This window comes from Microtus oregoni, unplaced genomic scaffold (genome assembly GCF_018167655.1).
Source record: "Microtus oregoni isolate MIOR12 unplaced genomic scaffold, Mior012 000003F_ref0000135, whole genome shotgun sequence".
Lineage (NCBI taxonomy): Eukaryota > Metazoa > Chordata > Mammalia > Rodentia > Cricetidae > Microtus > Microtus oregoni.
The window spans coordinates 9,795,001-9,820,082 of record NW_024543062.1 but is presented as its reverse complement, the minus strand read 5'-3'; the positions used below and the strand labels follow the sequence as shown (position 1 = coordinate 9,820,082).

The window sequence follows — 25,082 nt, the reverse complement described above, 5'->3', positions numbered from 1 at the left end:
ACACCCAGCGCTGGCTGGTTGATGTATTTTATTTTGGCTACTTTCTTTCATGTATATGGCTGTATTGCCTGCAAGTATGTTTGTGTACCATGTGTGTATTGGATCCTCTGGAACTGGAGTTACAGTTGACAGCCCCCATGTGAATATTAGAAACAGAACCCTGGTCCTCAGGAAAACCAAGCAGTGTTCTTAACTGATGAGCCCCTCTCCAACTTTCTGATTTTTTTTTTTTTTTTGAGATAGGGTCTCACTCTGTAGCCCAGGCTAGCCTCTAACTCACTGCAATTCTTCTACCTCAGCCTCCCAAGTATTGGGATTACAGACCCATGCCACCCTGCCAGATTCAACCCTGGTTGAACTGTACCTGACTTCTTTGTGCCTTTCTTAGCCCCTTGGATCTCAGCTTCAGAATGAAAGGCTAAACGGAAATTTTTCAGACTATGAAATGAGATTGTTTTGGGGGCTGGAGAGATGGCTCAGTGGTTAAGAGCACTGTCCGCTCTTCTAGAGGTCCTGAGTTCAATTCCCAGCAACCACATGGTGGCTCACAACCATCTGTAATGAGATCTGGTGCCCTCCTCTGGTGTGTGGGCATACATGGAGGCAGAATGTTGTATACATAATAAATAAATAAATCTTTAAAAAAAAAAAAGAAATGAGATTGTTTTTGTAAAACAAAGGGTTACAGTACACGCCTTTAATCCCAGCAGTCAGGAGACAGAGGCAGGCAGATCTCTGTGAATTCAAAGCCAACCAAAGCTACACAGAGAAAACCTGTCTCAAAAAAACAATTTAAGGGGCTGGAGAGATGACTCAGAGGTTTAGAGCATTGCCTGCTCTTCCAAAGGTCCTGAGTTCAATTGCCAACAACCACATGGTGGCTCACAACCATCTGTAATGGGGTAGGGTGCCCTCTTCTGGCATGCAGGCATACACACAGACAGAATATTGTATACATAATAAATAAGTAAATATTTTAAAAAAAATTTAAAAAATTAAAAACAAAACAAAGGGCTAAAGTCCATGACAGGACATCCCAAATGCCAGGCTCTAATGCAGAGAGCAAACCTTTTCCTCATCCTCACTGTATATTGCTTGATAAACAGGAATTACTAATTTTCTTTCTTTACATAGGATTCATGCAGCCCAGGCTGAGCATCCAAGTTTACTTGGATGGCCTTGAACTCCTGATCTTCTCGCCTACCCTCAGCACTAGAGGTTGTGGAATGCACCAGCACACCCAGGTCGTGCAGTCCTGGAACAGAACCCAGAGGATCCTGCATGCTGAGCCAGCACTCTGTCGGCTGCACTACATCTGAAGCCCCATAATTCATTCAAATTTAATTACTCCCAAGATAAGCTCAAAGTGTATAGAATATGTTACATATTTGGACCGTGTGTCTATCATTATGTAGTTAATATTCTGGGATGTGGAGCTGTTTCATCAAGGAAGACCCACCACTGTAAGGGGATAACTGGACAGTGGTGTGCGTCTTTAATCCCAGCTCTCAGGAGGCAGAGGTATCTCTGTGAGTTCAACACCAGCCTGATCTACAGAACAAGTTCCAGTATAGCCAGGGCTACACTGAGAAACCCTCTCTCAAGAAAACCAAAAAAATAAATAAATAAAATAAAATAAGAGGAAGAAAGATAAGGGGATACACTGGGGACAGGCAAGATGGCTTAGGGGATAAAGGTGCTTGCCACCAAGCCCAAACCACAGGATCCACATGGCAGAGGGAGAGAACTGACTCCTGCAAGTTGTCCTCTGGCCTCCAAACCAGCTCTGGACCGTGGACATGTCCCCACACATTTACACAACATCAATGCAAAGTAAATAAAAAGGTGGGGTAGCCAGGAAAGAGCTCAACACAGCTCTGCACTGCACTGGGATATAAAGTACCTAGAAGGTCCGTACTCAGCTGGGTCTGCTTTTTATGAACATGCTGCCTATGCAATGCAAGGAGAAGCCATCTGCTGCTTAGAAAACAGGTAAAGTCCGTCCCCAAAGTGGATGCTTCACAACAGACACGGCCACAAGATTCGGCAGCCTCCGTTCATAGCCTCTAGGTCAAACTTCCGGTCAGGTCTCAGTAGAGCAGAGCCTGGCAGAGAAAGACACTCAATACTCATAAGGCGGGGCCTCACTTCCTGGTATATGCTGAAAGCAAGGCTAATCCAACCCTGCAGGAGCCAAGGCAAAATGGAAAGATACATATGCCCCTTAAAATGTGGACCATGGCCGGGCGGTGGTGGCGCACGCCTTTAATCCCAGCATTCGGGAGGCAGAGGCAGGTGGATCTCTGGGAGTTCGAGGCCAGCCTGGTCTACAAGAGCTAGTTCCGGTACAGGCACCAAAGCTACAGAGAAACCCTGTCTCGGGAAAAAAAAAATGTGGACCATGAGCTGGGCGGTAGTGGCACATGCCTTTCATCCCAGCACTCAGGAAGCAGAGGGAGGTGGGTCTCTGTGAGTTCGAGGCTAGTCTGGACTACGAAGTTCCAGGACAGCCAAAGAAATACAGAGAAACCTTGTCTGGAAAAAACAACAACAAAATCTAATTGAGCTCGGGGCTCTCCGGATATTCCAATACGTTGGATTTGTGGAGAGACCGAGTTTGCAAACTTGATTAAAATAAAGGCTCTTTGCTTTTACATATGGGGGAAAAAAACACCACCAACAATGATAAAAGATACGGCTTATGGAGGACAGAGTAAAGGGGGTGAAGACAGTTCACAGATGCCAAGGTGTCTTTCCTGACTAGATAGCCTATCAAGGTGCTCATTCATTTGTGATTAGGAAGATGTCATGAGGCGATGATGTAAAAATCGGGACCAGTGAATGAGTGGAGCGTCGATGTGATGGCACACCCCTGTCATGCCAGCATTGTGGATGCTGGGACTGGAGAACCGAGGGTCCCAGGCCAGCCTGAGCAACAGCATTTGAATCAAAGCAATGATTCAAACTCACTTAGAGCTATGACTGAGTGGTTGAGCCCTTGCTTAGAATCCCCCAGTGAAGAACTGGGCATGGCTGAGCTGTAGAGCATTCTGCCCACTATCCGTAAGCCTGAGCAGTGCAGAGAAAACTTAAAAATCAACAGCTCGGGGCTGGAGAGATGGCTCAGAGGTTAAGAGAACTGGCTGCTCTTCCAGAGCACCTGAATTCAATTCCTGACACCCACATGGTGTCTCACAACCATCTATAATGAGATCTGGTGCCCTCTTCAGGCCCGCAGGGACACATGCAGGCAGAACACGGTACACATAATAAATAAATCTAAAAGTAAATAATTAAATAAATAGCTCTTAGCCATGTATGGTGATGCACACCTGCCATGATTCTAGGGAGGATCCGGATTTTTTTTTCAGGATTTTTTTTAAATATTTATTTATTTATTATGTATACAATGTTCTGTCTGTGTGTATGTCTGCAGGCCAGAAGAGGGCACCAGACCTCATTACAGATGGTTGTGAGCCACCATGTGGTTGCTGGGAATTGAACTCAGGACCCCTGGAAGAGCAGGCAATGCTCTTAACCACTGAGCCATCTCTCCAGCCCCTGGATTTATTTTTTTTTTAAGATTTATTTATTTATTAAGTATACTGTGGTCTGCCTGCATATGTCCCTGCAGGCCAGAAGAGGGGAAGAGGGCACCATATTTCATTAGAGAATGGTTGTGAGCCACCATGTAGTTGCTGGGAATTGAACTCAGAACCTCTGGAAGAAGCAGTCAATGCTCTTAACCTCTGAGCCATCTCTCCAGCCTGAGGATCAGGATTTCAAAGACTATCTGACAAAAGGAAAACTCAACCCCGCGGTGGGGGTGCACACCTTTAATCCCAGCACTCAGGAGGCAGAGGCAGGCAGATCTATGAGTTTGAGGCTAGCCTGGTCTACATAGCAAGTTCCAGGCCAGTTAAGTTGACATAGTGAGACCCTAATCTCAGCCCACAGGAGGCAGAGGCAGGCGGATCTCTGTGAGTTCAAGGCCAACCTAGTCTACAAGAGCTAGTTCCTGTGAAAGACCTCCGGATCAGGGAGACTCTCACTCAAGTCTTGGGATAACACGACACCCCAGGAACTCACGAGGGACTGTCCTTGCTGCAATCACACAAGGTTTATTGACAGGACAGGATCCAGTGCACTAGGGCCGAAACTCTACGCAGGGATACAGAGTTCGACCCCGAGTAGTGGGAGAAGGGGTATTTAAGGGAAGAAACCATCCAAAGGGGGTAGGGAGGGCATCACTGGAACATTCCGAAAATACCAGTGATAATCACAAGGGGGTAACTCCCTGTTTCTCAAGATTATAATCTAACTTTATCTTCAGTTAGTTCCTGAAACAGAGTCACTGAACCAGTTAATCTAGATTTTTTATTCTTTTCTCCCTGCTTAGATTTTTGGCTCTATTTTTTCTGCTAGAGGGGTCTGGAGTTATCCAGGTCTTTCACCGGGACAGGCTCCAAAGCTACAGAGAATACAGAGAAACCCTGTCTCGAAAAAAAAAAAAAAAGAAAGAAAGAAAAACAATAAAAGAAAGAAAAATCAGAAAAAAAGAGGCCAAAGAAAAGAAGTCTTTGGTGTAAAATGTAAAATTAGGAACAAGGAGCTAAACACCTTTGATCCCAGCATTCAGGAGGCACATATAGATTTGCCTAGTCTACACAGTGGGTTCCAGACTTGCCAAGGCTACCTGGTGAGACTTTTTTTTCAACTGGGGGGCGGGGGGAAGGTGGGCTAGAGAGATGTCTCGGCTGTTAAGAATGCTTGCTGCTCTTACAGAGGACCCAAGTTTGGTTCCCAGGATTCACATCAGGAGGCTCACAACCACCAGTAACTCTGGCTCCAGGGGATGACACCCTCTTCTGATCTCCATGGAACCTTGAACATACGTGCCACTCACTCATAAAAATAATTCTTTAAAAATTAGCCAAGTGGGGGCTGGAGAGATGGCTCAGAGGTTAAGAGCATTGCCTGCTCTTCCAGAGGTCCTGAGTTCAATTCCCAGCAACCACATGGTGGCTCACAACCATCTGTAATGGGGTTTGGTGCCCTCTTCTGGCCTGCAGGCATACACACAGACAGAATATTGTATACATACATAATAAGTAAATAAATATTTAAAAAAAAAATTAGCCAAGTGATGGTGGCACATGCCTTTGATCCTAGCACTCGGGAGGCAGAGGCAGGTGGATCTCTGTGAGTTAGAGACCAGCCTGGTCTACAGAGTGAGTTCCAGGACAGCCAGGGCTGCACACAGAAACCCTGTCTTGAAAAAAACAAAACAAAAAAATTGAAAACAAGAGGACGGGTACATTGTGAATTGTGGCCACTAGGTGGCAGTGCTTGCCCATCAATTTTGTTCCCGTTCGCCAGACAGATCACAACAGGCAGGTTCAGAGTGAGATCTATAATTACAGAAGTGTAGTTCAGTGGTAGAGTGCTTGCCTAGCCGGTGCAAGGCCGGGAGTTCTTTTCATAGCCTCACAAAAGTAAACATTTGTGTTATTTTTTGAAACAGGGTCTCAGCCGGGTGGTGGTGGCGCACACCTTTAATCCCAGCACTCAGGAGGCAGAAGCAGGCGGATCTCTGTGAGTTCTAGGCCAGCCTGGTCTACAAGAGCTAGTGCCGACAGGCTCCAAAGCTACAGAGAAACCCTGTCTTGAAAAACTAAAAAAAAAAAAAAAAGAAAAAAGAAAGAGGGTCTCATGTAGCCCAGGCTGGCTTTGAATTTGCAATGTTGATGGAGGTGGGTCTTGTATCTTATCTGTTGCTTTCATTGGTTAACTAATAAAGAAAACTGCTTGGCCTGATAGGACAGAAAATTAGGTAGGCAGAGTAAACAGAGCAGAATGCTGGGAGAAAGACGCCAAGTCAGGCAGTCGCCATGATTCTCCCACTCCAGACAGACGCAGGTTAAGATCTTTCCTGGTAAGCCACACCTCGTGGGGCTACAAAGATTATTAGAAATGGGTTAGATCAATATGTAAGAGCTAGCCAATAAGAGGCTAGAACTAATGGGCCAAGTAGTGTTTAAAAGAATACAGTTTCTGTGTAATTATTTCGGGGCATAAGCTAGCTGTGTGGAGCTGAGCGGGACCGCAGCCCACCGCTCTGGGAGCCCTCCCGGGTGGTGGGACACAGCCCACCACCCTCCTCTCAACACTATGTTGCTTGAATTCCTGATCCTCCTGCCTCTACCTCCTGGGAGCCAGGAGTACAAGCAAGGACTTCCAAGCCCAGTCTCAATTTAAAAAATAATAAAATACATTTCATTTATGCACTTGTATATGGGGGGGGGTGCATGCACTCCGCAGCACAGGTGTGGAAGTCATTGAGCATCTTTTGAGAGTGATTCTCTCCCTCCACCGTGTAGTTTCCAAGGATGAACTCAAGGATTTCATACTCAAAAGACAAGCACCTTTACCCTCCAAGCCATCTCACCGCCCTACAACTAACAACTGTTGATACACTTCCCTTTCTTTCTGGAACAAGACCTGAGTGTATAGCCCTGACTTGCCTGGAACTCAACAGTGATTGTGTCTCTGCCTCCAGGGTGCTGGGATTAAAGGTGTGTGCCACTGCATGCGGCCAAATGAATACTTCATCACCCCAAAATAATCTATTATCTACCTCAGTGTTTGAAATGCCACAACGAAGCTGAGCATGGGGATGCAAGGCTGAAATCCAAGCACTTGGGAGGTAGAGGCAGGAAGATCAGGACTTCCTGGTCATTCTTGGCTACATAATGAATGTGAGGCCAGCCTGAGCTACATCAGACCTGGTCACAAAAAACAGAGGTGGAGGGGAAAGCTCAGCAATTCTTCGACAAGGTTTCTGCTGCTGTGTCGTGTGTTCTGGTTGACATTCAGCTCCCCCTGCTTTGATCTGTTCTGTTCCCACAGACCTGACTTTGCTATTCATAACATTTACTTCCATATAAGCTAAGAAGTCATCTTGTCAAGCAGCATTTTTAAAAAGTCCCACTGGGTCTTCTCACTGGGGTTCCATTAAATCGATGAGCTGAGAGACACTATAAATGGCATTGACAACCTTGAGTCCTGCTCACTAGTGCAGCGTTCACCAGTGTGTCACGGAGGGTGTCGGCCTGAGCGGGCCCTGCACTCTGCCTGTTGTTGCTAAACATTATTTGTTTTTCTTATTTGGTCCTTTCTTGTTGATACTGATCTTTTATGATTGCAACGTGTAGCTTATTACTGTTGAGACAGGATCTCCATATGTAGCTCTGGCTGACCTAGAACTGGCTGTGTACACCAGAATGGCTCTGAACTCAGATATTGGCCTGCCTCTGCCTCCTGAGATTTAGGGGTGTGTGTGCAGTGCATGTGTGTGCACATAAATTCCAGACAGCGCCAGCTACTTGTGTGTCCGTTTCCTTGCTTTGTTTTTTTGGTATGTTTTTGTTTTTGTAAATTAGGATATATTTACCCAGGTGTAGTAGCCAACACCTTTAATCCCAGCAGTCAGGAGGCAGAGACAGATAGATCTCTGTGAGTTCAAGGCCAGCCTGCTCTACAGAGTTAAGAGCAGCCAGAGCTAAGTAGAGACCTGGTCTCAAAAACAGGGAAAAAAAAAAAAGGAGGGGGGGACTGGAGAGATGGCTCAGTGGTTAAGAGCACTGGCTGCTCTTCCAAAAGTCCTGGAATTCCCAGCAACCACATGGTGGCTCACAGCGATCTATAATGAGATCTGGTGCCCTCTTCAGGCCTACAGACATTCGTGCAAGAATACTATATACATCGTAGATAAATAGATCTTTAAAAAAATTTTTTTAAAAAAAAACAGGAAAAAAATTAAGCAGCTATTGTGGTCTGGGGTAAAGTATCCTCCCCGAAAGCTCATGTACTGAAAATCTGATCCCCAGCTGACGACTATTTTTATTTTTATCTTATGAACATTAGTGTTTTGCCTACATGTATGCCTGTGAGGGTGTCAGGTCCCCTGGAACTGGTGTTACAGACAGTTGTGAGCTGCCATGTGGGCGCTGGGAAATGAACCTGAATCCCTCAGAAGACCAGTTGGTACTTTTAACCTTGGAGCCATCTCTCCAGCCCCAAAGTCAGCCTGTATGTTCTGTCTCCTCCTCCCTCTTTCCCCTCTGTTCTCTTCTCTCCTTTCTCATTTCCTCTCTCTCTCTACTTCCTCCTCTCCCTCCCTCCCTTTCCTTTCTCTCATTCCCTTCTTCTGCTTCCTGACTATCAGGAAATGAAACAGGTCCCCCGGCACTTGCTCCTACTCCCAGAAAGCCAATGGGGTCGAGCACCATGGGTTGAAACCCGTGACAGAAATAGGGAGGACTGCTGGAGATGGGAAGAGGGTGGGCCATGTCATCCCACAGGTTGATCATCTTCCAAGCAGAGATTTCAAAACAGACAGTTGTTTACATAGATCTCCAGTTCAGAGGTATGGCCTAGACTGGGCAGTGGTGGCGCACGCCTTTAATCCCAGCACTTAAGGGCGGAGGCAGGCAGATATCTTTGAGTTCCAGGCCGGCCTGCTCTACAGAGCAAGTTCTAGGACAGCCAAGGCTACACAGAGAAACCGGCCTTGAAAAGCAACAACAAATCAACACAAACTACGTAACCGGTGTTTAGCAATCCTTAAACTAGGTAAGATGAGTCAAGGACTGGGGGTAAACCGCAGACTCGAGACAGAAAGGAGGAATGTTGAAGTACCGAGAGAGTGGGGGAAAGAGGGCTGTGGGAGCAAAAACCACCACCGATCGCTGTCCTGGAAGGCCACATATTGCAAGGGTGAGTGACTTGATTTTGACAAGTCCGGAGAGCAAGGGATTTGCAGCCAAAGCGATGACCACAGGATCTAGCGACAGGAGACCCACACATCAACATATTCCAGGCACTAGCCACAAATTTTTATTTTTATTTATTTATTTATTTTTGTTTTTTTCGAGACAGGGTTTCTCTGTGGCTTTGGAGCCTGTCCTGGAACTAGCTCTTGTAGACCAGGCTAGTCTTGTAGGCTAGTCTCGAACTCACAGAGATCCGCTTGCCTCTGCCTCCCGAGTGCTGGGATTAAAGGCGTGCGCCACCATCGCCCGGTTTAGCCACAAATTTTTAAAGGCAACTTCTGGCCGCCACAAGCACGCGAGAGCACTCAAAGCCAAATTTAAAGATATACGTGGATCAAGGAAGGCCATGCACATTAGGAGGCGGCGCGGGAACAGATCCGCGCCACGCACTCCAGCTGGTGGCCTCGCGGAAGCCGCGCCGCAGCGCACCGGAAGTGGCCGTCCCCCCTGGGGGTGCTTCGGACACTCACGGAAAGCCGACCTTCTGGAAAGCAAACATAAGGGGAAAAAAAGGAAAAAAGGACAAAAAAAAAACTAATAAAAAAGGAAAAAAGAAGAGTAAAGAGGCCGGTGGGGAGGAGGCACCGCCGGCTCAACCTCCCTCTCCGTGCGCGCTCCCGCCGCCTGACCGGAGCCGCTGCGCACGCGCAGCCCAGGCTTCAGACCCCCGGCGCGGCCCGCACGGCAGGGCCCTCAGGTGCGTATTCCGCTGCCGCTTCCCTCACGACTTCCGCTTCTGGAAGTTCCCCCGGGGAAGAGACGTGTCTCGGAGCGCGTGGCGGAACACTAGGGGCCCAGAGGCCGGCTCCGAACCCCCTTTACCGAACCGCGAGCAGGCCCTGCGGAGTGGGGGTGGGGCGGGGGAGATGTGCCGCTGGGCGATCGGGCCGGCGCACGCCAGGCGCACACCAGAATCTCTGTTTTGATTGGCTGCGACGGGAGCGTGGAGGCGGGAAAGGAGGTCACGTGGTACCCGACGTGCCTGCGGTGGCTGTGGAAGCACTTGATTGGTTAAGAGGAGAGGCGGGGCCATCGCGGTTGCCTAGTAACGGCGCTCTGGCTCCGCCCTTTATGTCGCGCCTTTCCGGTTGGCCACAGGATTTGGGGGGCGGGTCTGGGCTCTTAGCAGCCAGGGACGTCTGTGCTTCAGAAAAGCAGAGGAAAGGACACAGGCTCCAGAATGTGGCTTGTGTCCGATCTGGTTGAGAGTACAAGGTGGCCACCTATGACGATAACACTTAGTACAACAACCAAAAAAAGTTTTTTAAGTGAAATTTACATTCAGTAATGTATTTAAACTATTGTTTCCAAAACATTATTCTAGCATGTACTCAGCCTAAAGAACCAGAACTGAACTAGCAGTGTGGTACCTGTCTTCAGGTGGTCTGAGTTCAAGGACAGCCTGGTCTATATAGCAAGTTCCAAGCCTGCTGGGGTTACACAGTGAGACCTTGTCTCTAAATAAATTATAACAGCTTTATTGAGATACGGGAAAATTCACCCCTTAAAATATTGATAACGCAAGTCAGAAAAAGAACTCCCGCCCAAAGTAAAATAAAAACATAGGATAAAATGAAAAACATAACTTAAGGCTAATAGGATAACTGATACGTGTCAGTCAGCCCAGCACTGGAGATGCTGAGGCAGGAGGATTTCAGAGAGTTACAGGATAAAAGTACATAACCAGGTACTCCTTTAAAAATAAATAAATAGGGTGCTGGACAGATGGCTCGGCAGCTAAGAGCATTGCCTTCTCTTCCAAAGGTCCTGAGTTCAATCAATTCCCAGCAACCACATGGTGGCTCACAACCATCTGTAATGGGGTCTGGTAATGAGGTCTTCTGGCCTGCAGGCATACACACAGACAGACTATTGTATACATAATAAATAAATAAATGGAAGAGAGGAGGCTGAAGAGATGGCTCAGGAGTTAAGAGCTTGTACTGCTATTGCAAAAGACTAGGGTTCAGGTGGTGGCCCAGCACTCGGGAGGCAGAGGCAGGCGAATCTCTGGGAGTTCGAGGCCAGCCTGGTCTACAAGAGCTAGTTCTGGGACGGGCACCAAAGCTACAGAGAAACCCTGTCTCAAAAAACAAACAAACAAAAAAAAGACTAGGGTTCAATTCCCAGCCCCCATCTGGCAACTCAAAACCGCCACTATCTATAACTCCAGTTCCAGGGCATCCAATATCCTCTCTGACCTCCTCCATCACCAGGCATGCACATGGTATACATACATGTGGGAAAACCACTTTTACACACACACACACTTTTAATGAAAGAGCTCTTCCAAGCATGCCCCTCCACAGATGTCCCGGCTCCTCTGGGCAGTTGGGCTCTTCAGCAGGTGCTGCCAATAAGGGCCATTTGTTCTGAAATTATCATAAGGCGAGAAATTTTGAAAGATGGTTTTCTGAGAGACATTTTACTACAAGTGAAATTTGGAGAAAGTGTTGAGGACTCATAGACCTGCTGGCTCTTTATTAAATAGTACAGCCCAAAAGAACATCTTTTGTTTTGTTTTGTTTAGACAGGGTTTCTCTGTGTAGCTTTGGAGCCTGACCTGGAACTCACTCTGTAGACCAGGCTGGCCTTGAACTCACAGAGATTCATTTGCCTCTGCCTCTTGAGTGCTGGGACTGAAGGCATGCGCCATCCATGCCTGGCTCGGAAAAGACATCTTGTGGATCCTTTGGAGTTGGCTTCATTTTGAGAGAAAAGCATAAGAGAGGCAGTGTTGCTGTCTGAATGTTTTAGGAAAGATGTCCATGACTATCTGTCCCAAGAATCTGAAGTCCTCAGTTATGTCCCCAAGATGCACAGTGTGCATTGGTTGCCAGCCTTTTGTCTGTGCACTATCAATATCACCTGCCACGTAGGTAAGACAGAGACTCCCTGGTTGTGGTCAACAATCCAGATGTGCTGTGATCAAGACTTCTAATTTAGGGGGCTGGAGAAGTAGCTCAGAGGTTAAGAGCATTGCCTGCTCTTCCAAAGGTCCTGAGTTCAATTCCCAGCAACCTCATGGTGGCTCACAAACATCTGTAATGGGGTCTGGTGCCCTCTTCTGGCCTGCAGGCATATAGACAGAATATTGTATACATAATAAATAAATAAATATTTTTTTAAAAAAGACTTTTAATTTAGAAATGTTGGTCTCAGTCCAGAATAGCAGCTCCTTGTCCTTTGAAGAGTGAGGATATCTGCCAGTGGGCAACATGGAGCATAAATCAGCAATTAAGCATTTGACCCTACAAGTTCCAGGCTCTGACTCTGCAGCCCTCTCTATGTTTTAGGACTCTGCTTCTTACAGTCCTGTCTTCTCCTTTGATCCATGGAGCTGTTTTTCAAACATAGTCATTTCTCGCTGTAAGTTTTATACAGTTAACATTTTCTGAGAACCTAGTAAATAAGACCTATTTGTTTATAACAATAAGTGGAGGTGCTGGAGAGATGGCTCAGCAGTTAGGAGTGCTTGCTGCCTTTGCAGAGGACCAAAGTAGAATTCTGAGAACCCATAGCAGGGAGCTCACAACCCTCTGTAACTCAGATCCAAGGGATTTAAAGTTCTTTTCTGGCCTCCACAGGCACCTTAGTGCATGCATGTGAGTGTGCACACACACACATATGCAAATATAACTAAATTATCTTTTAAAGGTAGGAGAATAAATAAAGCACGTTTTGTCTGCGGTGGATGACACCACTGTGTTTATTTTTGTGTGCTGGGTATGGGTATTTATTTTTGGATTCTTGTGGGAGTTTACTAAAGAATAGAATTGCTGGATCAAACTTTGTGGTGATATCTTGTTTGTACAAATAAAGCTTGCTTGAAGATCAGAGGGCAGAGCTAACCACTAGCTAATCATAGAGGTCTGTACAGACAGACAGGAAGTGATATGGCTGGGCAGAGAGAGGAGGTGATGAGGCCAGAGGAAACAGGAACTCAGTCTCCTTTTGGCTGGGAAGTTGAGTAGGTAAGGTGACTGTGGTTTTGCCTCTTCATCTCTCCGATCTCTCAGCATTTCTCCCTATATCTGACTCTGAGTTTTTACTATTAAGACCTATTAGAGATTATATTCTTTGGGGCTTGTTGATGGCTTGAAGTGTTTAGTTCCACTGCGTTTGGTGGTCCATGTCTGCAACCCTCAGCCTCAGCAAGCTGAAGCAGGAGGATCATGAGTTTGGGTTAGCTTGGCCTCCTGCATAATGTACCCTTTTCTCAGAAGGGCTAATAATGGTGGTTATGGGGCCAGGGAGGTGCTCAGTGATTACAGCGCTTGCTGCTCTTGCAGGGGACCTGAGTTTGTTCCCAGCACCCATGTCTGGTGGCTCACAGCCACTTCTAACGCCAGCTCCGGGGATCTGAGACCCACTTCTGGCCCCTGGAGGCACCCCATGCTCACATTTGCCTATGTATAAGCAGAAACATTTTTTAAAGAAAACTGGGAGCCCAATGTGGTGACAACTGCCTGTCATCTGAACACTTGGGAGGTGGAGACAGAAGGCTCAGGAATTCAAGGCCAATTCAGCCAAGTGGTAGTAAGTTCAAGGCCAGTCTGAGCTGTGTGAAACCTTGTCTGGAGGGAGAGAGAGAAATAAAATCAAAACCTCAGAAAAAGTTGTCCACTGACTTCCATGTGTGTACTTTGGTGTACATGCCTACACACACAATAAGTAAAGATAATAAAAGCAGTTTTAAGAAAGATTCCCTGGGGGGCTGGAGAGATGGCTCAGTGGTTAAGAGCATTGCCTGCTCTTCCAAAGGTCCTGAGTTCAATTCCCAGCAACCACATGGTGGCTCACAACCGTCTGTAATGAGGTCTGGTGCCCTCTTCTGGCCTTCAGGCATACAGACAGAATATTGTACACATAATAAATAAATATTTTTTTTAAAAAAAAGATTCTCTGCCTCTTGTGTTGTTTATACAGGATACAAATAAAGCATAATTAGTAGGACACTGTTGATTGTCCATCACTGTTAGTGCAGAATTGGTGATAGCTGCTAATCCCTTAGGATCAGCCCCCACCTCTCTTCCTGTCATTTCCTTCTTTGTTATAGGCCAGTGTTTTAAGCCAAGCATAGTGGGATGTGTCTGTATTCTTAGCACTTGGAAAATAGAGGCCGGAGGGTCAGTCAGGAAGTCATCGTTGGCCACGTAGTTCAATGTCAGCAGGATGGGCTGCATAAGACCCTTCTTCAAAATAAAATAAATAGAAACAGGCGTGGTGGCACATTCCTTTAATTCCAACACCCAGGAGGCAGCAACAGGAAGATCTTTATAACTTTGAGGCCTGCTTCTGTGGTCTATAGATGAGTTCCAGGCCAGCCAGGGGATATTTTATGAGACCCTTTAAAAAAATAACTGGAGGGGCTGGAGAGATGGCTCAGTGGTTAAGAGCCCAGGCTGCTCTTCCAGAGGTCCTGAGTTCAATTCCCAGCAACCACATGGTGGCTCACAACCATCTGTAGGGGGCTGGAGAGATGGCTCAGAGGTTAAGAGCATTGCCTGCTCTTCCAAAGGTCCTGAGTTCAATTCCCAGCAACCACATGGTGGCTCACAACCATCTGTAATGGGGTCTGGTGCCCTCTTCTGGCCTGCAGGCATACACACAGACAGAATATTGTATACATAATAAATAAATAAAATAAACATTAAAAAAAAAAAAAAAAAAAACAACCATCTGTAATGAGATCTGGCACCCTCTTCTGGCATTCAGGCATACATGGAGGCAGAATGTTGTATACATAATAAATAAATAAATAAAATCTTAAAAAAAAAATAACTGGAGCACTCTTCTCTTAGAACTTCCTCGTAGGGGCTGGAGAGATGGCTCAGTGGTTAAGAGCATTGCCTGCTCTTCCAAAGGTCCTGAGTTCAATTCCCAGCAACCACATGGTGGCTCACAACCATCTGTAATGAGGTCTGGTGCCCTCTTCTGGCCTGCAGACATACACGCAGACAGAATATGTATATATAATAAATAAATTTAAAAAAAAAAAAAGAGCATTGCTTGCTCTTCCAAAGGTCCTGAGTTCAATTCCCAGCAACCACATGGTGGCTCACAACCATCTGTAATGAGGTATGGTGCCCTCTTCTGGCCTGCAGACATATACACAGACAGAATATTGTATACAAAATAAATAAATAAATATTTAAAAAAAAAAGAACTTCCTCGTAGGTCATGATGGGACCCACCTCAACCACACATTCCTCCATGCTGTGGGAGCTTCAGGTTAGGTAGAGTCCGGGTATCCTACAAGGGTACCCTCATGTCCTCAGGATGCCTTACCTCCCAGAGTTACTGGCATCTCCATCCTGCACCAGCTTGGGGATCAAATCTTTAAGCCATAATGGCTCTTCAATTCATGAACTCACGGAGCTGTAGTCATGTGATCACAAGGACACTGACACCGCTTGCATCCTTGTTTCTCTTTTGCAGGAGCAATGGCCCAGGTGGCAGTGCCCACCATGCCCACTGGAAATGAGTCTTCAGACAGCAGGATGGTGGTGACGTTCCTCATGTCTGCTCTGGAGTCTATGGTGAGATGCTCTGGTTCTGCCAATTTCTCAGACCATTGCTGAAGGCTGGTAACATACTTTGGGGTCACTCCTTATGTACCCCGTCTTGTCTGTATGAGGGTATCCTTCATTCCAGGAGTGGCGGTACACACCTGTAAATCCCAGCACTTTGAGAGGTAGAGAAAGAAGGGTCAGGAGTTCAGGGGCAGAAAGGGCATGGGTCAGGGTTGTTTTATCTTTTTACAAACATTTATTTTTTTTTTTAATATTTATTTATTTATTATGTATACAATATTCTGTCTGTGTGCATGTCTGCAGGCCAGAAGAGGGCATCAGACCTCTTTACGGATGGTTGTGAGCCACCATGTGGTTGCCGGGAATTGAACTCAGGACCTTTGGAAGAGCAGGCAATGCTCTTAACCACTGAGCCATCTCTCCAGCCCCCATTTTTACAAACATTTAGTATATGTGATGTGCGTGCGCATATACAGGCCATAGAATGCACCCCAAGGTCAGAGGATGGCTTTTGGGAAGCTGGTATTCTCCTTCCATCTTGTGGGTCCTGGGGATCGAACCCAGGTTATAAGGCTATCCACCGGGCCATCTTGCTAGCCTAACAGTGAGTTCAAGGCCAGTCTGGGACACATGAGACCATCCTCTTTACCCCCTAAGAAAAGAAAACTAGAAATATCTGCCCCAAAAATAATGGAATGGAAACGGATCCATTCCTGCATTTGAAAAACAAGCACCCATGATGGGCCTTCACAATCCAGGCTTCTTCTAGACACGGGGTGCAAGGCATGAGGGCAGAGCAGGCCCCCTCGCAGGTCTTCCATCCTGTGTGTATGTGTTTCTGTAGGTAAATATAATAATCGTAAAGTAGGGCCTTTGGAATAGCTCAACAGGCAAAGGAGCCCGACACAGCGCTGACTGTCTGAGCTCAGTTCTCAGGACCCACAGAGTAGAAGGAGAGAACTGACCCCTGCAAGCTGTTCTCTGACCTTCACACAAGTACTGTGATGTGGGCACGCTGATGCATGCACACACACACTACTACCACTACTCATAATAAAGTGAAAAGTAGAATATGGAAAGAGAAAGAGTGAACAGTTTGGGCGTCTGGGAGAAAGTCTCTTCATACTTGCCCCTTCTTTGCTTTGTTTTTTGAGACAGATTCTCATCCAGCCCAGGCTGACCTTGAACTTGCTATGCCAGGGAGACTTTGATCTTTCTGTCTCCTCTGTGCTAGGATCATGGGTGTGTGCCATCTCTTTTGTACTTGATTTTTCCTTCTTCCCTTTAGTAGGACTCCTCAGCCCACCTAACCAACTCGAGTCCTGCATTTGTAGAAGCCACCATTGTTCTGCGTTTCTGTTGCAGTGTAAAGAGCTGGCCAAGTCCAAGGCCGAGGTGGCCTGCATCGCCGTGTATGAGGCAGAGGTGTACGTGGTGGGGACAGATCGAGGCTGTGCCTTTGTCAACGCCAGACAGGATTTCCAGAAAGACTTCGCACAGCATTGTAGGTGGCCAGCACTGTATCATGTCTCCCCTGGTGCTGTTTGTTCGTTTGTTTGCTTGGTTTTTACATTGGGGACTGAATTTAGGTCCTCACACATGCTAGGCAAGTACTTCACCATTGAACTGTATACTATAGCCTCATATTTCATTTTTGGTTTTTTTGGATTCTCAAAATTTTATGACATGAAACTATACTGCTTTTATTGTTAGACAAACAATAAAAACAAGAAAGAAAAAGCAATAGATTAAAAAAAGAAGTATAACTTTGATACAGTTTTTGATTAGGCGAATCAAGTATCACATACTCCTATTTCATTTTATTAAAAAAAATTGAGGCAGGGTCTCATTATGTAGCCCTACCTGACTTAAGACTTGCTATCTAGACCAGGCTGGTCTTGAACTCACAAAGATCCTCCTGCCTCTGCCTCCCAAGATTAAAGCATATACCACACTGATGATAGCATTTTTGCTCAGCATTCTGTTAACATGATGTATTGCATTTATTGGGTTTTTTGTTTCTTTGTTTGGTGTTGTAGAATATAAGTTAAAGATGTGCATTCGTTTCTGCTGTTGAACATTTGTTTAATGATGCAAAGGTGTGTTGCATTCTTTTATGATGCATTTGCTTAAGTCTGTGAGCTGTGTTACTTTCCTGCCTAAAACACCTGATTGGTCTAATAACGAGCTGACTAGCCAATAGCCAGGCAGGAGAAAGGATGGGTGGTGCTGGCAGGCAGAGAGAATAAATGGGAGAAATCTGGGATGAAGAGATCAAGGAACGAGAAAAGGAGAAAGGACTTCAGGGGCCAGCTACACAGCCAGCCATGGAATAAAAAGTAAAGAAAGGTATACGGAAAGAGAAAGATAAAAGCCCAGGGGCAAAAGATAGACAGGATGATTTAAATTAAGAAAAGCTGGCTAAAAATAAACTAAGCTAAGTCCGGGAATTTATAAGAATTAAGCATAATTGCCAGGCTGTGGTGGCACACGCCTTTAATCCCAGCACTCAGCAGGTAGAGGCAAGCAAAGCTCTGTGAGTTCGAGGTCAGCCTGGTCTACAAAGCTACAGAGAAACCCTGTCTCGGAAAACACACACACACACACACACACACACACACACACACACACCCGCTGTGGCCAGGGAATGGTGGTGCCTTTAATCCCAGTACTCAGGAGGCAGAGGCAGGTGGATATCTGTGAGTTTGAGGCCAGCCTGGTCTACAGAGGGAATTCTAAAAACAAACAAACAAAACAAAAACAAGAAGAAAAAAAAAAGAATAAGCCTCTGTGTAACTTATTTGGGAGCTGGGTGACAGGCCCCAAAGAGCCGAAAGAGTTAAACTACAGGTTGGTTTTGTTTTTTTCTTTTTCTTTTCTTTTTTTTTTTAGATTTATTTATTCATTATGTATACAATGTTCTGCCTGCATGTGTCCCTGCAGGCCAGAAGTTGGCAACAGATCTTATTAGAGATGGTTGTGAGCCACCATGTGGTTGCTGGGAATTGAACTCAGGACCTCTGGTAGAACAGTCAGTGCTCTTAACCGCTGAGCCATCTCTCCAGCCCCATGGTTTTTGTCTTTTTCAAGACAGGGTTTCTTTGGGTAACCCTGGCTGTCCTTGAACTCAGATCCATCTGCCTCTGCCTCCTGAGTGCTGAGATTGACAACACGTCCCAGCATGCCTAGCCTGATGACAGGAATTTTGCTCATGCTGACATGGTGTATTGCGTTTACTGCTGAGGATTACCTCAGCTCAGGATCCTCCTCCCTGCACCTGCTGCGTGCTGCGATTGCAGGTCTGTGCCACCATGCCCAGCTACAGATTCTTGAGATGGTGTAGGATTTAGTTGCTGATTTGAGGATTTTTCTTGTTATTTGTGTCATTTTGAGATAGGGTCACCCATGAGACTGTAGTCGTTGCTGCCCTTGTGCTGGCCCTCCTTTCTCAGACTCCCATTGCTGGCTCACCCAGGCATACGGGGAGCAGTAGCTTCATTTCAGGGGTGGCCACCAGGCTTGATCCTATTCATCATATAAACCTGCCATTCTGTTGGGGCTAGAGAGATAGTCAGTGGTTAAGGCATTGCTGTGCCTACACAGGACCCAAGATTGGCTCTCAGCATCCTCATCAGATCTGTAAGAACCTCTGGTAACTCCAGCGCCAAGGGATCGGATGTTCTCTTCTGGCCTCCCAGAGTATACACACGCACGTGTCATACACACACACACACACACACGCACATAAGAATAACTCTTTAAAAAATTACTCTATTTGTACTGGAGACATGGCTCAGCAGTTAAGAGCACTGGCTGCTTTTCCAGAGGTCCTGAGTTCAACTCCCAGCACCCATATGGTGGGTCACAGCCATCAATAATGATATCTGGTACCCTCTTCTGGCCTGCAGACATATATGTAGACAGAAAACAGGACAGGCTCCAAAGCCACAGAGAAACCCTGTCTCGAAAAACCAAAAAAAAAAAAAAAAAAAAAAAACCAAAAAACAAAAAAAACTGTATACATAATAAATAAATAAATCTTTTTGGAAAAATTGCTCTAGGGACTAGGAGAAAGCTCAGTGAGTAGAGTGGTTGTCTAGAATGTGTGAAGCTCTGGCTTCGATCCTTCGAAAAACAAAAACCAAAACCAACAAAAAAAAAGATCCCTCTTTATTTCTTTACGTAAGAGGGTCATTTTATGATTTTTTTTCCTTTTTTCCCTCCTTTTCCCTCAGTACCAAAAATATAGATAAAAGGGCCAGACAGAGTGCTTACTCGGACCCATTCTCATTCTGTGTTTGCAGGCCAGGGGGAAGGGCTGACTGAAGAGAAACCACTGTGTCCCGAAAATGGAGAAGCCCAGCTGCTCAGAAAAGCAGTGGAGGACCATTTCAGCCTTTGTTACCGTAAGTCCTGATGGAGCATGGGAACCGCCTCTGTAATCCCCAGCACACACTTGTGTGTGTGTGAGAGAGAGAGTGAGTGAGGTGCACACGTACCATACAGTACCCTTGGAGGCCATAGAGCAACTTGCAGGAAGTTGGTGTTCTATTGTGGGTTCAGGAGATCGACTGAACTCAGGTCACCATGTTTGCACAGTAAGCTCTCTTACCCCTGAACCCTCTCTCGGTCTCATGCGTGCTCTAAATAGTCATGGAGGAGTTGTGTAATTGTATCAACTTGATGACTAAGGATTCTATGAACTCATTTACTCATTAATTTATATATTTACTTTGCAGTGTTGTGGGGGAAACCTAGAGTCACATGCCTGCCAGGCAGGTGCTGTACCACTGAGCCACACCTCCAGCCCCTCACTGGGGCTCTAGTTCCGTCATCAGCATCACAAAGAATAAAAACAGAACATACCTGTAAATCACCCAGTGTGCGGCAGAAAGGGGAGGGTAATGAGTACAGATGTGGAGAAAGTACAATGATAGACGTTCATATAGGAAACGTCACAGGAGAGCTAGATGTGATTCCAGCACTCAGGACCTCGAGGCAGGAGGATCACTGCAAGGTGAATACCAACCTGGGTTCAGGCTACCATGGGCTACCTTTCTCAAAAACTCAAGTAAAAGAACTAACCAGGAGCATGTCTTTAATCCCAGCACTCAGGAGGCAGAGGCAGGAGGATTTCTGAGTTCAAGGCCAGCCTAGTCCACAGAGTGAGTTGAGGACAGCCAAGGCTGTGACACAGAGAAACCCTGTCTCAAAAAACTAAGGGGGGAACAAAAAGCAAGTTGGGGAGGAAACAGTCTATTTGACATACATTTGCATGTGTGTGCTGGATATGTACGTATATATCTCTATGTGTGTGGTTATATATATAATGTATGTGTGTATATATATAATGAATGTATATATAACGCATCTATGTGGATATGTGTATATATATTTATACATATATATGCACATATATATATATATATATACACACACACGAATTATTCACATGACTTATAGGCTGTGGTCCAATTAATCCAACAATGACTGTCTCCTGACAGAAAGATCAAGGACCTGGCAGTTGTCCAGTCCACAGGGCTGGATGTCTTAGCTAGTCTTCAGGCTGTGTTGGAATCCCGAAGGATCAGGTTCTAATATCAGCAAAGGAGTGCCGCAGCAGCAGGATAGATTACTTTGCCAGCGAGACTGAGGGCAAGCAGGCAAAATGCAAAAGCTCCCTCCTTCCATGTCCTTTTAATGCGGACTGCCACCTGAGGTGTGTCTCAGTTTCAGGGTAAGTCACCTCTCCTCAAATGATCCAATCAAGAAAATCCTTCATGGCTGTGCCCAGCTTCTTGGGTTTTAGTTGATTCCTAATGCATTCAAGTCGACAAGCAAGATCAGCCATCACAAGAGGGGTAGAAGCCGGGCGGTGGTGGCGCAGGCCTTTAATCCCAGCACTTGGGAGGCAGAGGCAGGCGGATCTCTGTGAGTTCGAGACCAGCCTGGTCTACAAGAGCTAGTTCCAGGACAGGCTCCAAAACCACAGAGAAACCCTGTCTCGAAAAACCAAAAAAAAAAAAAAAAAAAAAAAAAAAAACAAAACCCAAGAGTTTAATCCCAGCACTCGGGAGGCAGAGGCAGGAAGATCTCTGTGAGTTCAAGGCCAGCCTGGTCTACAAGAGCTAGTTCCAGGACAGGAACCAAAAAGCTACGGAGAAACCCTGTCTCAAAAAAAAAACAAAACAAAAAAAACCCAAGAGGGGTAGAGTCCATCGTGGCAGGGAAGCCATGGCAACAGCCAGGGAAGGGACAACAGAAGCAGGGAGCTTACTGATCACACTGCAGCCACACTCAGGAAGCGGAAGGGGAGCACACTTTGTGCTTTTAATGCATGTTCGAGCCACGGATCCCAGCGTCTAATTGCCTGGGTGAAGCTGGCTGGTTGAAAGTCTGCAGCTATCATCCGCCATCTCTCGCTCCTGCTCTAGGTAAAGCTCTGGGAACGACAGCTACGGTCCCTGTTCCCTATGAGCAGATGCTTCAGGACAAGACAGCTGTGCTGGTGCAGGGCCTTCCGGAAGGCCTGGCCTTTCAGCACCCCGACAATTACAGTCCTGAAACCCTGAGGTGGATTCTGGAGAACAAAGCAGGGATTTCATTCGTCATAAACAGGTAATCTTAATCTGCTCTGTGTCTTCTAACGGTTTGCTCAAAGGCAAGCTGGCTCGAATCAAGTATGGAGGCACAGGCCTGCAATTGCAGTACCGGGAGACTGAGGCAGGAGAGTCACTGAGGCAAGCCTGGGTTACAGTGAGTTCAAGGACAGCCTGGGATGTATACTGAAACCCGTCTCAAAAATCAATAAATAAACAAGATTATCGTGGTCTGAAGCCATAGCTGAGTCCTAGAGTTCTCATCTGGCATGTACCAGGTCCTGGGTTCTAGGCCCAGAATTGCCGCAAAGTGGGTTGTTCACTGTGTGTGACTGGTTTGCTTGTGTTCATGTTGGGTAATGGTGTTGGTTTTCTTGCAGACCTTTCCGAGGTGCAGAGAGCCAGCTGGGTGAGTAGCGGGTTCTGATCCTCAGTGACTGCCCAGAACCACTGAACCCATCCGCTACTATGATGAGGATAATGCATGTTTTGATATTCTCCTTCATTTTACCACATCGAGGAGGCAACCTGTGCTTGGGGGTGGTGGCAGCTTGATAGTAGATCTATTTATTACCTATGGGATTGCCCAGTGAGGGTCTGAGTGTGTGGTTCAATAGTAAAGCACCTGCCTAGAATCCCCCAATGCGCTGGTAGCCTGGCTAAGTGGTAGAGCACCTGCCTAGATCCATTAGTGAGGTTCTAGAGGCATAGCTCAGTGGGAAAAATCTGATCCAGTATCCTCTAGTGAGGGGCTCAGGGTATGGGCTCATTGGTAGAGCCCCTGCCTAGAATCCTCCAGAGAGGACTGGGGGTATGGCTCATTGGTAGAGCCCCTGCCTAGAATCCCCAGTGAAGGGCTTGGGGTATGGCTCAGTAGGGGGTGCCTGTGTAACATGCATCAGACCCTGGGTTCTCTCACCAACACTATAAAGTAGAAAGAGAGAACCTATGACTATCAAGAGCCAGACCAGCACAGGAAGAAACAACAGCCGGGGTTCATCACAGCCTAGACTAGGGAGATTCTGTAGTGACACCCACCTGGTCTTCTAGAGGAGTGTGGGGACGTAGGGAGTCAGCTGCTGGTCTGAGTACCAGCTCTGCATGGGCCAGGGGTTGATGGGTTTGAGGGTCAAGGATTCATTCCTTTGTCTCTGAAACTCAGGTCTAGGAGAAGTAATGATCTGTTTAGCAAAGAGCCAGGCAAACAGTGGTGCTCTTAGAATGTTAACATCATCCGTGGGGTTGGGATGGGGCTAGAACAGCTTGATTGAAAACCTTCACAGTGATACGGCTCTTACGATAAGCAGGGGCTCGTCGGGGTGGTGGACCACTGTTGTAGTCTCATCACTGGGGAGGCTGAGGCAAGAGGTTCAGGAGGTAAGGCCAGCCTGAACTATGTAGCAAGTTCAAGTTCAGCTTAGACTGCATAGCAAGACCCTGCCTCAGTTGAGCGGTGGTAATACACCCCTTTGGTTCCATCACTCAGGAGGCAGAAGCAGGCAAATCTCTCTGGGTTTGAGGCCGAAAGGAACCTGCCTCAAAGAGACAAAAGTTTAAGAAATCAACAAGCAACATCTCATCAGGTTGGTTCCTATGAGATAACAAAGCTGTGTGGCGGAGTACCCTCAGACCTGTGGGAACCCAGATGTCCCCGTCCCCTTGATTCACAGCAATGAATGTACCCACACACAAACACACACACGCCAAATACCTCTGCCAAAGGCATTTAAAAATCCACCCATCTATGGCTGGGCATAATATCAAGTGTCTTTATCCCAGCACTTGGAAGTCAGAGGCAGGGCTATCTCTGAGTTCAAAGCCATGCTGGTCCACCTAGTGAATCCTTAACCAGCCAAAGCTACATAGTAAGACCCTGTCTAAAAAAAGAAAGAAATGGAGAAATCCATCCACGTTATTTTCTTAAATTATGATTTTTGAAATGTAACTGGAGCTCTGTGCCCCTAGTGGTTTACAAATTATGATGTCTAAAGGGGATGTCATGATTGACATTACAGGTGGAGGAAGGAGTTACAGGGTTGGGAACTGTGGTCCCCTTCTAGTCCACCTCTCTGTGGGATCCCTGTGAGGGCCTTGTGGTCCTCTGGCTCCTGTTAGAGCCGGGAGTTGGTGTCCAGTGTGGTGGTAATACACACTGTCATCCCAGCATTTGAGAGACTGAGTCAGGAGAGTTGGGAGTTCAATACCAGCCTTGGCTACATAGCAAAACCTTGTCTCAAAGAAAGGACTGGAGAGATGCTCCAGTGGTTAATAACTCTTGCAGAAGGCCGGGGCACAGTTCTCAGCACCACACAGTGGCTTACAATGCCTATTACTCTAGCTCTATAGGATCCATGCCCACTTCTAGCTTCCAAGGGCATCAGGCATGCATGTGATATACATGCATGCAGGCACTGGCAAATACACATAAAAAAGCAGAAATGAATAAATAAAATGGAAAACCCAAAGAAAAACCTTAGTGTGGTGGTTGCATGACAAGAGACCATGTGACTGTCACCCCAGAATAATTCATATTTTCTTATCGAACAACAGTCGCACATAGCAACTGACATGTAGTGTTTCCACTGTGACACTGGCTGTGGTTCCTCAGCCCGTATGGGATGTCAGCACTGGAACTCCATGTGAGGACTCCGAAGTCCCTGGATACCAGCTCCCTTCTGTACAATGCATTACTCCAATGCAGCCCACTTAGGACACCCAATACCATGGACGAGTGGCAAGGGTTAGACTGACCAGCATGATGACCAAGGACTGCCATCTTAGTGCTGGAGAGATAAGAACAGGTTTGAGGCCTGCCTGGGCCTTGGAATGAGTTACAGGCCAGCTCAAGCTACATGATGAGCCTTCATTGCAAACCAAAAGAGAGCCGAGGTGACGGAACTCAGAGGTAGGGCACTTGCCTAGCACATACTCAGCCCTGCTGTGGGTCAATCCTCAGTACCAAAAATAAAACTTAAAATCAATAAATTAGGAAAATAAAAAGTTCCAATACAAATGAGGAAAGACATTTTAAAAGCAAGAAGGAGAGAAGAAAGCCTAGTGCTTTGGGGGTGGAAGAAGGAGGATCCGGAGTTCAGGGTTATCCTTAGTACCCA

At 46.4% G+C, this 25,082-nt stretch overlaps 1 protein-coding gene across 2 annotated transcripts in view; it reads left to right on the top strand.

Annotated features, from left to right (window-relative positions):
* Positions 1–9,065: 9,065 nt before the first annotated feature.
* The window catches only part of Gtf2ird2b (GTF2I repeat domain containing 2B), a 37,317-nt gene continuing 21,300 nt past the window's right edge, over positions 9,066–25,082 (top strand). The window contains exons 1-6 of one of the 2 annotated variants that reach the window (XM_041649160.1): positions 9,066–9,531; positions 15,276–15,376; positions 16,736–16,874; positions 19,675–19,776; positions 21,805–21,988; positions 22,350–22,378. In XM_041649160.1, the coding sequence (XP_041505094.1) occupies positions 15,281–15,376; positions 16,736–16,874; positions 19,675–19,776; positions 21,805–21,988; positions 22,350–22,378 (550 nt within the window). In that variant the 5' untranslated portion in view covers positions 9,066–9,531; positions 15,276–15,280. The remainder of the gene's footprint in view (positions 9,532–15,275; positions 15,377–16,735; positions 16,875–19,674; positions 19,777–21,804; positions 21,989–22,349; positions 22,379–25,082) is intronic. The other variant, XM_041649158.1, reaches the window with a different exon arrangement.